We start from the raw sequence: 14855 nt of genomic DNA, 5'->3' as shown, positions 1-14855 counted from the left end.
TAAACTAATGTTGCAGCAGAATATAAAATAATTGCACCAAAGCATACCCCCTCAGATACCTAAAATCACAGCAACAAGACTGGACAGGACCTGTAATTAAGCACGGAATACAGCTGATTAGGGAAACGCCTACACCCAACCTCCATCCCGCAAAAGAAAAAAAAAATTAAGAAAAAAGGAAGAAAGAATGGAAAAAAAAAGAATGAGGCCAAAGATGCTTCCCAACTGGGCATCAACTGAGACTAATGCAAATAAAATTGGTTCCAGAGACAAGACAAATGAGTGTCACAAAACAGCAATGCAGGTACAGAATCATCACGAGAATACCAAAAGTATTACTTCATGCTGTGGAATATCATGCATCCAAGCAAAATAGGACCCTATTTAAGAATTATACAATACAGAACATGCATAAAGCAGCAGGAGAAAACAAATTGAAGTCCTCCCCTCCTTCCCCAAATAGCTATCTTGGACCCTTCAGACAAAACATATAAAAAAGAAAGGAAATGCAGACCTTTCAAGGTGGGGCACAGCAGCTTTTAGAGCCTATTGTGCAATCACTGCTTTTCTGCACTCACAAAACAGAACTAAATTAAAACTAAATTACCTTTCTACAGTATATGTATCCCACACTACACCACTCAAAAATAGCATCAGCAGTGAGAGCCATATTATTTATATTATCCACAATAACATCTTAAATGAGAAATTAACAAATTTAACACAGGGCATTTCCCACCTTTAATATTACAGAGCATGTTAGAACAATTTTGTGCTGAATACACTCTCCTTACTCCAGCAACCGGAAGCAAAATCTCTGTAAATGTAGAAGCTTCAACCTAGCATTAACTTTTATACATAGTCACATTCCAGATTCCTAAAAGCTGCACTAATTCAACTTAACACTTGGCAAAGTTCTGGTTTGCACCTTATTTTTATTTATCAGGAATATAAGGCAATAACTAGTTGGTCCAATTTTTAAGCAGATTGAGAGTTTTCAGACATCTAATATTAAATAAACCTACCAAAATGAGATCAATCATACATTAATGTATCAAAAGCATACAGTTATTTATATTAAGACTCCAGAGAAACACTTGGATATATTAAGCAACAAATATTTTAAAGGCTTCTCTTAATGAGAGCTTGCTTTAAAAAAAAAATCTTTATTTTCCCTCTTTCTCCCCCAGTTTTTAAGTAATGGATAATAAAAGATATAACAACTGAAGTAGATAAAAAATGCGTTTGTTTCTTAGAAGAGCTAAACTGACCATATGTTGAGGCAATAACCTAGCAAACCACCAAAAAAACATTCTGCCAAAAGCCTCAACACAATTCCACTGAACATGGTCTTCAGCAGACAAACTTCTTACCTCCAAATATCACTTCCTTTAGAAAACATGGAGGACTTGATAACTTCTGGAGCCATCCATGCGTAAGTTCCCGCTGCACTCATTTTTGTTGTTCTGTGCCACTCTCTAGCCAGACCAAAGTCTGTAATCTTCAGAGTTTTATTACAAATGTCATCATGTTCCATCTTCTCTAGCAACAAAACTGCAAAAGATTGATGTTGTAAATTAATGCAATGGCAATTAAAAAAAAAATACATTCCTGTTATTAATTTCACATATAACTTGTATGGCACAGATAATTGTATACTGTGATACTTCTAGTGTTGTGAAAATATTATTGCGGTTTTTATATGCATGAAAACTTTTTTTTTATGATTTTAAATTATTCCAAGCTATAAAACCAATACCTACAGTGTCATGAGCTCTTTATGCAACTGTAGGAGCATATATTAAATTAGCACAAGAAATACACTGGAAATGGAAAGTAAATCAGATCATTTAAGAAAGCCCAGAATCCTAATATCCCAGATGATGACAGGTTGTCAGGAAATTATCCGCTTTGCAACAAGATGCTGGCATAATAAAAACAGCAGCAGTAGTAAACCAAAACCAAATGTTAAGAATTCTTATAAAAGACTGATAAAGCAAAACAGGATACGTTACGTCACTATATAAAATCCAACCTTAATAGTGCACTCAATCCTGTCCCCCACTCATCTCTGAAAGTGTTTAACAACTGAAAGAGGCACAGGGAAGGACATAAGTGGGGTGCCCAAAACAACATAACCATAGCTACAAGGAATGGTTAGTAGACAAAAAGCCTTCCCTAGGAAAAGAAACATTTGCAAACAAAAAATCTATATAACAATGCCTCGTTAAAGAAAAAACTAGAGGTGATAATTGTTCAAAGTTTCTCACTACAAGAATTGGACACAAATGGACACCACTGAGTATCAGAAGATGAGAATCAAACACATGTCCATCGTTCACACAACACAGGTGAACTTTGCAACAAGATTCTGAACTTTGGAATTCTTGGCATGGTATGTGAATAGTATTATTTAACATAGATTTAAAAAGCATCTCCACAAATTCACAGAAGTCAACTTGATATAGGGAATTTATAACAAAAAAGGTTAGTTTATTTTCATTAAATCCCCGGGCCACAAATCAGAACAAAGTTGGGAAACTATTTGCCAGGGGAATTAGTTTGCCTTGGGAGTCCCCAACTGGCAACAGGCCACAGGACTTGGATCCAGTCCCTTTTATGTTATACACGCTGCACCTTCGTGAATGTTAGAGAGTAAGTTATCCTTTTTTTTTGCCGTTGCAACCTACAGTGTCTGACTAGCTCATGAGACAACATTATTGGCAGAGTTGTAGCACCTCTTCAGGAAACAGTGTTACAAGAAGAGAACTGGGTAATTGTCTTAGCGCTCACAAGGAGAGAGACAACAGATAGAAAGCAATAATTTTAAAACACTGTAATGTTAAGTCCATATTCAGTTCCTCTGTCACTGTTTGTGAGAGCAACTGTTAGTTTTAACTTTCTGTTAAAATGATTTCCTGGGACAAAGACCAAAAATTAAATTACATGTAAGAAGCATAAATGTGTGTCTTCTACCTGTATGTAGAGCAAAATACAGTACAGGAAAACCATTAACAAAAAAAGCAGACGAAGACTTGCCCTTCCTTACAGAAGAAAACTGATGATCTCGCACTTGCAATTGAAAGAAATAATTCTTACTGGTAGAGATTAACTCTTACAAATATTTCAAAAATTACATCAAATCCAGATAAAAGGAAAAGAACCCACATTCCATTGTCAATAAGCTTCTTAACAGAGCAAAAGAACTGAAGGCCAAAATGCTACAGACAAACCAAGAGCTCACAACGAGAATCACTAGAACAGGTTAAATTCATGCAAGTTTTTATACTTTTATACTTGAATCAAAGACCTATTGTTTGCTGTTCTATTTCAAACATGTTCAGCAGAATTCCTGACATTCCTTGTCAGTCAATGTGACCGAAACCAAAAACAGTCAGTCTTGCAAAAGGTAATAACTGGCATGTGACCAAGTTTCATCCTACAAAGGGACAACATTTCTTAGCAGTTCCAACTTCCTTTTCCGGCTGGTAGCCAGGCAAACAACAATACACACACATTGCCTAGCAGCTGGGCAGTAAAAATGCTCAGCATAGCTGAGTATTACTCTGTAAGAGCTTACCTTGGAGTAGCTTAGCAACCTTTACTATAGCATCCTTCTGCCTCTTCCACAGCTTCCTGGCCCTTGCTGGCTGCTAATTTGGGAGAAGTCATTTTACCATCACCAGTTTGGCCTGTTTACTCAGCATCCCCCTTGTTTCTTTCCAATCCTCTAAATTGTCTTTTCTGGCTCCAATATACATGCGACGTTAAGTTGGACAAGAGCCAATTTAGCACTCTTGGGTTTACTCCAATATTTTTCAGATTTTTTTTATTTTCCACAAAGAATGAGGTTCATACTTACATTAGAGCTTTGCTCCTGGAAAGCACAGCCCAAAATATTTAGATGTACAAAGACTATTTGAAAACAAAACCCACCTAACCCCACAGTTTAGATTAGGTATGCAGAAATGCAGGAAAATCCTATGTGCTTACTTATTCACATATAAGTATGACATAGGATAAGGATATTTATCTAACATCTTATTTATTTTTACAAAAGTAAAACCAGATACTATGTTTCTGAATGATTCAAAATTGAAGGAGATTAATTTGAGGTCAAATGTAAAATTCTGCCTTGGATTATTACCCAAACATTCCAGCCAGAAATAAAAAAAAATGACCTAGTTGTCTAAGTTGCATATGATTTTTTCCACCAACACCATTTTCAACTAAATTCTGAGCTATTACATCTCTTTTTGTGACCTTTCTGCAATGAGATCAAGGGGAAAGCAAATTTATTAACATCACAGAGCAAAGGCTTGGGTGCCACGTAACAGGGACTCCTTGAATATACGAGACAGCAGATTCTCAGAAACATTTACAGCAGGGCAACAAAGAGATGTTATTTTCAATAATTCCTGAAATAAAAATCAACAAGTAAAGATAAAAGCCAGGTAAGTCAGAGAGAAAAATAAAATGCTATGCAGTAAACTGGTATTAAAAGTGGTAGATAAGATATCACAGAATCATAAAGGTTGGAAGAAATCTCCAAGATCATCAAATCCAACCTTTGACCAAATAGCACCATGTCACCTAAACCACAGCACTAAGTACCACATCCACTTGTTTCTGGAGCATTTGCAGAGATGGTGACTCCACCACCTCCCTGGGCACCTCCCTGCGCAGAAGGTAGTGCCCACTCTAAGAAAGAACTGACCATCACACTGAAAAATATGCAAATTTGCATAAGATTAATCGTAAAATCTACAGCTATAAAGGAGAGATGAAGGAAGAAGAAATTACTGGCTGTTCTGGCTAACAGAAGGAAAACTAGCAAGCTACATGTAGCTGTGCAAGTAGTTCACTCAATGCTAAAAGATACTAAAAAAAGGCTTAGTTCGGTAGAAACAGGGGGGAATCAATAGAATTTTATTTACAACGCATAACACCTCATATGAATACTGAGTGACTAAACCTGCACATACATGTTCAACAACAGGAACTGAGGCAGACATAGAAAATAGAATAGTTAGGATCTGGTAATGTCTTTTATACAGATAAAATCAAAAGAGCTTGTCTTTTTTTCTAGGCTAAACAAAGGTTTAGAGAAGTTTATGAGAACAGAAGTTATCCATACCTAGAAACAGAATGCAGACCTACAGCACTGGTGCTCTTAACAACTAAATATTTTCCTGGGAGCTCTGGCTGGTGGTCCCTCTTACACTTCTGATTAAACTCAGCTCTAGATCTGGAGTTAGCAAGGTGGGGAATTTTATTGCCTCTTTTCTTCCACCCCCATTTCAGCCCTCCTCTGCAGTGTAAAGCAGAGTTTACTCCTCAAAAAAGTCAAAAGATCCAACACACATTCCTGTTAAACCGAATGGTTCCTCAAATAGTAGTGCCATTAATCTTTCTTGCTTCCTGCACTATCATTATTACAGCTGGAATATTTTTCTGTTGATCTTACAGCATGATGCAAATATTTCATGGTGTAACAGTATGCAGGTAAGATGTTCTGCACACTTTTAGAAACCAAAATCTGACGCTTTACCACAGAGCCAGACACTACCTCCCAAGTCTGTGTTCCCCTAATTAGAATAGACTCAGCAACAATTCTTTGCCACTGCCACTTCTGTTCCAATACAAGGTGTTCTTAGTCAAGAAAGGCACAGAATTCAGGCTTGAAAGGGAGGCACAGGTCCCAAGAAAAACTCCCTCAAATGCTCCCTGTTGCCACTCCTTTTCTCGGGCCATTCCCATCCCATCACTCCCATCTCCAAACTCTCCACTCAGGCAGTAAAGCTCTCTTTGAGGTGAGCAAAAGGTGAGACATACATGAAGTCTGGCCAGAGTTGAATGAGAACTGCATTCTCTGTTCTTTTGAGCTTGGCTTGAAATTTTACTGTGGAAAAGGAAAGATTAAGCAAGTGCCCACACATGGACTGATAAGCCAGAAATAGTAGAACAGAGCACATTTAGACAAACCAGATTCCTGGGGGTGCACGTCTGCCAAACTCAGGTACAGAATGACACCCCCAGTGCTACTTTCAAGACAGAGCTAGAGAAGAACCAGAAGTATTAATCTGAATTGCAAGCACTTTGTTTAAAGCATAATTCTAAATAAAAGGTTCACATTCCTGCCTCATCTTCTCTCCTTTTTATTTGTTAAAATTCATGTAACTTAAGAAACAGTCTTTAGAGCAAGCCTGAAGGAAGCCTGGACAGACATTTTAGGACATCCAGGAAACCTCTACCCAGAACTAAGCTCTTCAATGCTACTCTTTTAATGCAGGTTATTTCCTATTGTCTTAGTTTTCTTTTTGTTTCCAAGTACATATAGATTGTATTTCTCCAATTGTATCTAGCCAAAGTCCGCAATTAAGACAACACTTCATTTAATTTTTTTTTTGAAATCCCAAGACTTCATACAGTTAAAATCAGTTTCATTGCATGAACAATGCAATCCAGTGTTTTCAGGTGACTTTTTTCAGTCACCATACATATAAAATAATTAAGTAAAAAAAGGTATTCTGAGAGGAGCCAAGGCAAAGGATTGAACACCTTTTTAGTAGTTTAAATATACTGAATTCAAACTATCCTCTAATGCTTAAACTTAAAAAAATCATCCTGAAATACTCAAGTCCATTTTATCTCTCCCATCATCTCTGTACTTTCTATTATACCATCTTTATATTTTCTATTTTGTTAGTACTAAAAATAAAACATTAAGCAACCTTATTTTCCCAAGTTAGTCAGTCACTACCAACCATTTCTTGCTAGTTTGTCTGCAGTTTGCTAAGCAGGTGACTACCATGGGTTTTGCAAATATAAGCTATTTAATACTACAGCTATTTAAGTTACTATGATTATAGGTAAGAATGCCTACATATCCACTACATTTACTACCACTGATAAAGTCATTCTTAGAGAATACTGTAAAGGAAAGAAAGTTGTTATGCTGTACAACCCTACTTGCAAATAGAGATTGTCCAGACAATGCCCCTACTGTCTCTGTTCCCCCTGCACCCAGTCAGTTCCCTCTCCAACTGTTTGCAAGCAAATCTGGTTCCTGTTAATTCCCTAAATCAACATGCAACAGAACCAGCAGTGTGACCCTGTGTCTTTACCTGGGGACTAACAGGCAGAAAAAAACCTTATTAAATGTTGTATATCCAATTAATGAAACATAATACCTTGTCCATATTAAGAGACTCACCTCCATCATTTGGAACTGTTATTTGCCTCCAATTGTAATTGGAAATGAAAATTTCTGCATTGCTTATAGAAGCCATGTCCAGGTTTTAAACTGCAGATTAAGTATCACAGTGAAAAAATTAGGTGTGTGAACTGCAAATTAAGCATCACAGTGAAAACATTAACTGATCAGAACTCTTCTGTATATACAAAAGATGATACTTCTGCCTATGCAGCACTGTTTCCTAAATACCCTTCTTTTCTCCCGTGGGCTCTGAGGGTGGGTAGTGTTACCTCTGTAGCTAGTATCTATCAGATTGTGATTGTCTCACTGGATTAAGTTCAGAGGTCACCATCAGCAAAGGAAATTTATCCTTTAAACACAGATTACATATGCAGGAGACTTTTTTATTCTAGGGATACTGTGCTCCTCTATGATCTATGTCCCTTTACAGCAGGAATATAACAAGTTCTTAATTTTCACACTTAACTGAAAGGAACAGTTTGTTCTTAAATGCATTTGTTTAAAAATATCCAGCTCCAGAAAAAAAAAAAACCCCACAACAAAAACCAACAACTCAAAAAACGTACCTCACAGGAGCTAACATATACTAAAAAAAAAAAAAAAATCCTGAACAAAGTGTTCCCAGCTGGAAAGCCAAAACAAGACAAGACTTGACACAAAAAGTCCTTGACATCATGAACTGACAAATACACACCAACCTTATAAGAAAAGCACATCCCATAGTAGGACACGTGGCAAAAGAAAAGCACCAAAGGATGAGAATACTAGGAGTCACCAGCCTTGTGGAAAAAATGAAGGGAAAAGGAAAAAGAGGAAAAGGGATGAGAGATTTCAAAAGCTCCAACATACTTTGCATCACCATTTTTTGCTTCCCCTTACTTCTTTAATAACTACTATTAAAGCAACTTTGGGCAAACGGAAACTTGAGAGAAAGAAGCAGTTTTAACAAGTTTTTGGCACTAAGTACAGATGCTGCAAGTTACTTTACTGCATGCCATTTGTGCTTCACTTGTTTTTCAGACAGGTCTGTAATGCAAAACAGAAATTCCTATTGTGCTGTAAGAGGAAGTACTAGAGGTAAAAAGCATTTATAATTAGACATTCAAATAATCATAATTTAAACACTGGATCACCAGTAAATTCTGACAAATGTAGGATCTGCATCAGCAAAAAATCAAAAACAGACTGGACACCAAACATTCTCAAGTTCTCTTTAATAAAATATTAAACTTAACTCTCCCATTTAAAAGCTAAATTTAAGAAAAACAACCTCATTAAAGCAATTCCTTCATCCTTTCATAATTACATGGAAATCAGTCAATACTGAAAAACTTAGCTTTAAAACTCAAAACACTCAGTTGTGTGCTATCTACCAAGAACTTCTTCATTGCCTTGAAACAATAATTGCTTTCTTCGCTTGCTATTTTTAAAAGGCAGTTCTGAAGAAAAAAAACAACCCAAAATAGAAACACAAAAACCAGTGACCAAAGCAGAGGCAGATGAGATGGTTAACAGTTAGGTGGTGAATTGATGATTAAGAAAATGTTCTAGTTTCAAACTCGGCAGAATAAAGTTGCTGTGAATCCATTCCTTAAAGAACACCATCTTTGTTATGAAAGTGATTTATTTTTTTAAGGAACTTCATCCTATTCTTAGAAAAAACAAAATATAAGGCAAACTAAAGCTATTATGTTCAAACTGTGTAAGAAGTCTTTGTCAATATATAACACTTTAGGTACAGTTTCCTCCAAGAGAAACTATGAGAAAACAATAATTTCCTGCCTAACCCAAAATTAAGACCTGGCCATTTTCTAAATCAATATATGTCACACAATACAGAGAATTTAACAAGCAAGGCAAATGAGGTTTATAATCTCACAAATGGCATCCACAGGGCAAGAGCTGACAGAGGGTACCTTCCTTCAGAACTAACAATTGAAGTTATCATTATTCAAATCACCTCTTCAATATTTAGTTTTAAAGCCATGAATATTTCATTCAAATTTGGCTTGGATTTATAGGTTGTTTTTAAGTCAGTAGAACATGACTCAATGTAGTTTGATGTTTCAAGCTAATCAGAAGAATACACAGCTTCTAAGTACATGGAAGTATTTACATAGTTGGCATACTTTTCCTGATCATAACACATTACACTCTGCAATTATGAACTTCCTTGTTATTTTGTTTTTTGGGACCTGTCTAGAGGTGCACTTGATGTGTTGAAAGTAGAATATTTAATACAAAAAAAGGGTCACATCACAATGAAATAACGTTTAATATAAATACATAGATACATACCTAAAAAAATTAAGAAGACATTCTACTTTTAAAGGTGACTTACTAGCAAAGCTGAAGTAAAGGGGTGTAGTCTGATGGCACAACCAAGACAGTAAGAGTCTGCTACCATGGAAATACTTACCTTAACCTACTCCTCATTTATAGCCCCTCACCCTCTATAGCTTTTTCCCCCCAGACTGAGTCTAGCAACTGGGTAGTCTTGGGAGACTCAGCCAGCCAGATGGCTCAGCAGAAAATGAAGCCTGCAAATAAACCAGCTTAAGAGCAGTTTCCTGCTGGATCTCTCTGAAGACTTAACGTGATCTACTGACCACACAGGCAGAGACTGAGATGTGTAGATTCTGCTGACAGGTGAGAGAAGGGAGAAGCTGCCTGGAGGTGGGTGGGGAGGCCTCCTGGTGCAGCTACAGCTGCCCAAGGAAGCCACGCGTCACCTGTTGCAACAAGTGGGAAGTCAAGCAACATTTCAGAAACAGGTCAACCCTTTTACATCTAGTTTTAGTCAGAGATTTAAAGATATGATCCAGCTTTGCTACTTTTTTTTTCCATTGTAAAATCACCTTTGATGAAATCTACTACTGAAAAGAACCCATTAAATAAAACAAAAACAAAAAAAAACTCCTGGGTCCCTTTGAAGACGCCAACTGCTATGAATCCAAATTCTGGTTATAGATACTTAGTCAGGTTTAGTTATTGAGGTCCTTTAGAATCCCACTAGTTAATAGGAAACCCCTTTAATGTAATTACTATGAAGAATTTTCGTATCTTATGCTTTATAAAGAATTTTTAGGCTGTCAGTTTCTTTTATAAAGAATATTTGAAAGAGTCTTGCTGTTTTGACAAAAAAAAAAAAAAGCCAAACAACCTATTACCAAACAAAGCAGAGAAAAACCAGACAATTTTTAGCCCACTTTTTTTAAAAAAATTTTTTTTTTTTTATTTTTACTTCAATACAAAACCTGGGAGGAAAAAAATCCCATTGAAATATATTCTGTGAGGGTAGGATTCCTGCATTCCATCCTTGCATTTTCTTCAGTACCCTCTCAGGACTGTGCTTTTTCAAGAACTCTAATCTTCAATAGCAAAGTGAATACACTTATTCTGGAATGAGAACTCTGCAAACCTGACAGTGCTGTCCTTCTCTTGAGAAGAGAAAATGAAAGGGAAAACCGATTATTTGTCTCAATAATTAGTGTAACACTAAGCAATGAGTTAAAAAGTACAATTTTTTTCCCTTTCTATATAATACAGGAGGAAATAAAAGCAATTAGCTTCAGGAAGAACAGTGGCATCTAATCCTAACAGAAAAGAAAATCACACAACTGCCTAAACATTTAGAACTAAAATATAACCAGTTCCCAAGGGTTAACTTGTCCCATAATGAACCACAGCAATGAAGCATTTACTCCTACATTTTTGAGAGGGAAGACTGACTTATCAGTTCTGAGTTAATAGTACACCTGCCAAAACACAGATTTTAGTCACTATGAAGAGAACAAAGAAGGATTATGTAGCCAACATTGGCATGTCTCGGACTGATTTAACTCGATCTATGACCCCACACACACAAAAAAAAGGTTAAAGTTGGCAGGAAGCTCCAAGAAGGAAGAATAGTTCTGTGGTGACATTATACAAATATGTAATTTTTCCAACTTACCATATTTAATCCATTAATTTAACATGAAGTAAGTGGGTCAAAATTTAAACATCCACTTATTTCCAGTGACTGGATTGAGATAAGCTCTTAGTAATATGGTCATGCAAGGTAAAAATGATGAAATGTAGTCTAAAGCTGTCAATCTAGGAATGTACATTACACCGGTTGTTATTTTTTGTACTGCGAATATAGACAGAAAAGTAATTTGGTATTTATCTGTTTGTACCTATATATAATCTGTATTTACATTTACTTCAGCTTCTAATAAAACAATCCCAAAGCTCAAAATAAATTTTAAAAAATTATCTGCATTTTTAGAAGCATTACTACCGAAAGTCACTGAAACAAATTTCAATGCCTTAAATTTTAACAAATAATCAGAAATAAAATTCAAGGTCAGAAATTACCCTACACCACAACCACCCCTTGCAAATGTTTATTGTACAAGGTCAGCCTGTTTCAGAACTTGAAACACTGAAGCAAATTTAGAAGAAAGTTCATACTCAGTGGTAAGAAAACTTACATGCTGCAAACAAAAAGCCATTCTCTTCTAAGGTCAAAGAAACCACAAAACAGCATTCAACATCCAAATACAGTTCAGTGATGTGTTACTTCTCTATTCTTTTGAGGTTGCAGAACACTTTCATGAAACTTTAAATATTTGCTAAGAGGGTCCAAAGACATGCCCTGTCCCTGCAGTTCCAATGGGGATGGTGGAATAATCTGGAACTGAAAACTCAGTTATATCTCGATTTTTCTAATGCTTGGGTAACACTACCAATGTCTAAATTCCAACTACACTTTGTAGTCTGTTTATTTAAGTACAATACCTCATTTAACAAGTGTTATGGTCAGCAGTTAAACTTATTTCTCACTGTTCAGAGGAATGAACAAAATTGTGTAAGTATTTTAACGGCCAATGGGAGGTCTTTACCTGGATGTTTTTCCATTGACCTCTGCGGAAATGGGTTGCTTGCTCAGTATAATTTTCAGAGCTAGAAAGGTATACGAACATATCCTTAGGTTACCAGCTTTAAAAATTAAAAAAAAAATTATAAATTGAGCCAAATAATGCTTGAAGTCTTCTTTAATACACAAATATTAAAAACACTCTTATCCAAAGTCCTACACTTCAATTTATAATGCTACTCCAAAACAGAACTCTATCACCAAAAACAGAGCAAACACAACATACAGACTAGAATGTGACTCCCCACATTCTCCATGAAGAGGTCACCAGAAACCCTGGTGCAAATCAAAGTCCTGCAGAAACCTGCTAGGAATGAGTATAACACAAAGCAGCAAAAAACCATACCAAACCAACAAAACCAAACATAAACAATCGATCTTCCAAAAGCTGTAAACCAGATCACTTGGTGTTTTACAATGACAAAATGAAGACAGAGAGAAGAAAAACATGAAAAACCAAATTAGATCCAGAGAAAGATCAAAGTAATATTATTCTTGATTTAATAAGCCTACCTGTTAAGAGATGCAGTCTCAACACCAAAAAAGAAACAACTCTCTACAGCTGTCAGATGAACATAGTTGGGAAAACACTAAAATTAAAATCTTTATTAAAAATGAGTTATAAATAGGGGTATTAAAAGTTCATGGGGTTTTAATTAATCAAATTACATAAAGCGAGTGTTTCAGCCTAGAGTCTTGTTTTCAGCATTAAGCTGAAAACATATTTACATTACATATTTACTACATGTAAATATACTTCAGCCTCGTTCAGGGACTTTGTTCTAAATTAATGAGCAATTTTTTTCCACCTGTTAATGTCCAGACTTCAGAAGCAGAAAAACATCAAACAGAAGCAAATTGAGAAGACAGTAATTGAGGTGAAAGAAATGGCTACTGCAGTTTTCATCTACAAATAAAATAACTGCTGGATATTATTCCTCCTCTGAAAGCTGAGACTGTACAAATTTTGTGTTATAGAGCACTAGTTTGCAAAATTTCATTTGACGAATATTGTATGAAAATCATAATGTTCCTGAATATTATTTTTAAATGTTGAAACACATCCTTCAACTGGAAATTGGCTCTGCAACATTTTAGCACTGTAGTTATTAACACTTAATTATTTCTATGGTGGATTGAGACAATCTCAGCAATCAGTTATCTCAAATTGTTCTCTCTTGACTTCCAACATCTTTCTGAATACAAAGTATACAACATATTTATATGCAACAAGTAAATATATCAAGTGAATATTTAAAGAGGCATAACACATAGCATTGCCTTTGATGAATTGGAAAAAGATAATACTCTAGGCTCAAGGCTGCTAAGCATTTGATGCTTCCACAGAATCCAGCTAACCTTTAGGGCCTCTCAAAAAACAGAATCCCTTTCTACATAGTCTGAGCACACATGAAATAATGAAAAAAATCAATGGGAGCAATATTTTATGATACACAGAATTCTTTCATGTGACATACGGACATTCAAAAGAAAAACTTACTGGAATTCAATGGCATGCAAACTTTAAGTAGATCATAAACTTTAAAACAGGTGGTGTTTCCCCAATTAATGAAATTTTGCAATCCTATTGATATTTGCATGAAAGTGATTTGAAGTTTGCATGAAAAAGATTTGATTTTGGGTTTCTGTGGTTTTTTAAAAGGATACTTAGCCAACAAGGTTATAAAAACCAGTGCTCCTTCCTGCTTATACACTTCCAGATGCTTCAGGATGTATCAGTACTTAATGTTGTAATGCAGCAGCATTATTTTTACAGCAAAGCACAAGGCAGGGCTACTGCCTCTCAGAGATGGGGTAGGAACCTGGTACACCTGGCATAATTTCTAGCTTTATGCAATTTTAAGTAATTAAGAACAATGCAAACCATTTAAGTACCATGACTTCCTATATGAAGACAGCATGGAAAACAACAGCATACAGATTATCAAATGCTAAATAACTTCTGGCCCACTATTCTACCTGACTGACAATTATCAAATCAATACCACATTCTCAAAGACGTGGTTCCCACGGGTTTTATGAAAGTCAGTTGCCTTACAGCAGAGGAACTTCAGTTAATTCTGCCAGGAAAAACATCCACTCTCCTCCAGACCTCAGAGGCACCAGCCACCAGGAGTTCAGCAGCCAGCCAGGCAGTACAAGCAGTGTCAAACCAATTACAGCATGTGCAGCATGCTACAGGAGGTGCCAGAGTCACCCAGCACTGGAGATAGGCACCTTGGGACAGCCAGGCTCAGCCTTCCAGGGACACTGGAGATGTGGAAGCTCCACAAATGGGAGTGCCAAGAGGAGAAGATTGAGATTCAGAACACATACCCACAGAATACATCAGGTTTTTTTAGTTTTGTTATACCACAATAGGTGAGCAGTAATTGGCACAGTGCTACTGACAGAAAAAACTCACAAGTTTCACTGCCATTAGTGGGCATCTTGGAACTTTATTTTCAGAGGAAGCTACATGGAAGCTCAAATCTCCTTAAAAGGCATTTCTCTTCTCTTTAAAAACTACCAAAGACAATTGTAATAAACCGTAATTTTGAATCCTCTTGGTAACTGTACAAGATTCTGAATTTCAGACATTTAATAACAGCTGTACTAGTGATGTGAACAAGTCCTAACCTCTTCAAAACAATTAAGAGACAAATTATGCACCCTAGTGATTTCAGAATACATAAAATCAGATCAGAAAAT

General features: G+C 36.1%; 1 protein-coding gene across 2 annotated transcripts in view; it reads right to left on the bottom strand.

Moving 5' to 3' along the window:
• The window catches only part of MAP3K21 (mitogen-activated protein kinase kinase kinase 21), a 41338-nt gene that overhangs the window by 21399 nt on the left and 5084 nt on the right, over positions 1-14855 (bottom strand). For both annotated transcript variants that reach the window (XM_066178797.1, XM_066178796.1), the window contains exon 2: positions 1374-1554. In XM_066178797.1, the coding sequence (XP_066034894.1) occupies positions 1374-1554 (181 nt within the window). The remainder of the gene's footprint in view (positions 1-1373; positions 1555-14855) is intronic.

Source organism: Chamaea fasciata, unplaced genomic scaffold (assembly GCF_029207755.1).
Source record: "Chamaea fasciata isolate MVZ Bird 193981 ecotype frontalis unplaced genomic scaffold, bChaFas1.0.hap1 SCAF_3, whole genome shotgun sequence".
NCBI lineage: Eukaryota > Metazoa > Chordata > Aves > Passeriformes > Sylviidae > Chamaea > Chamaea fasciata.
The sequence above is the reverse complement of the archived record's forward strand: the minus strand, read 5'-3'. Positions and strand labels throughout refer to the sequence as shown.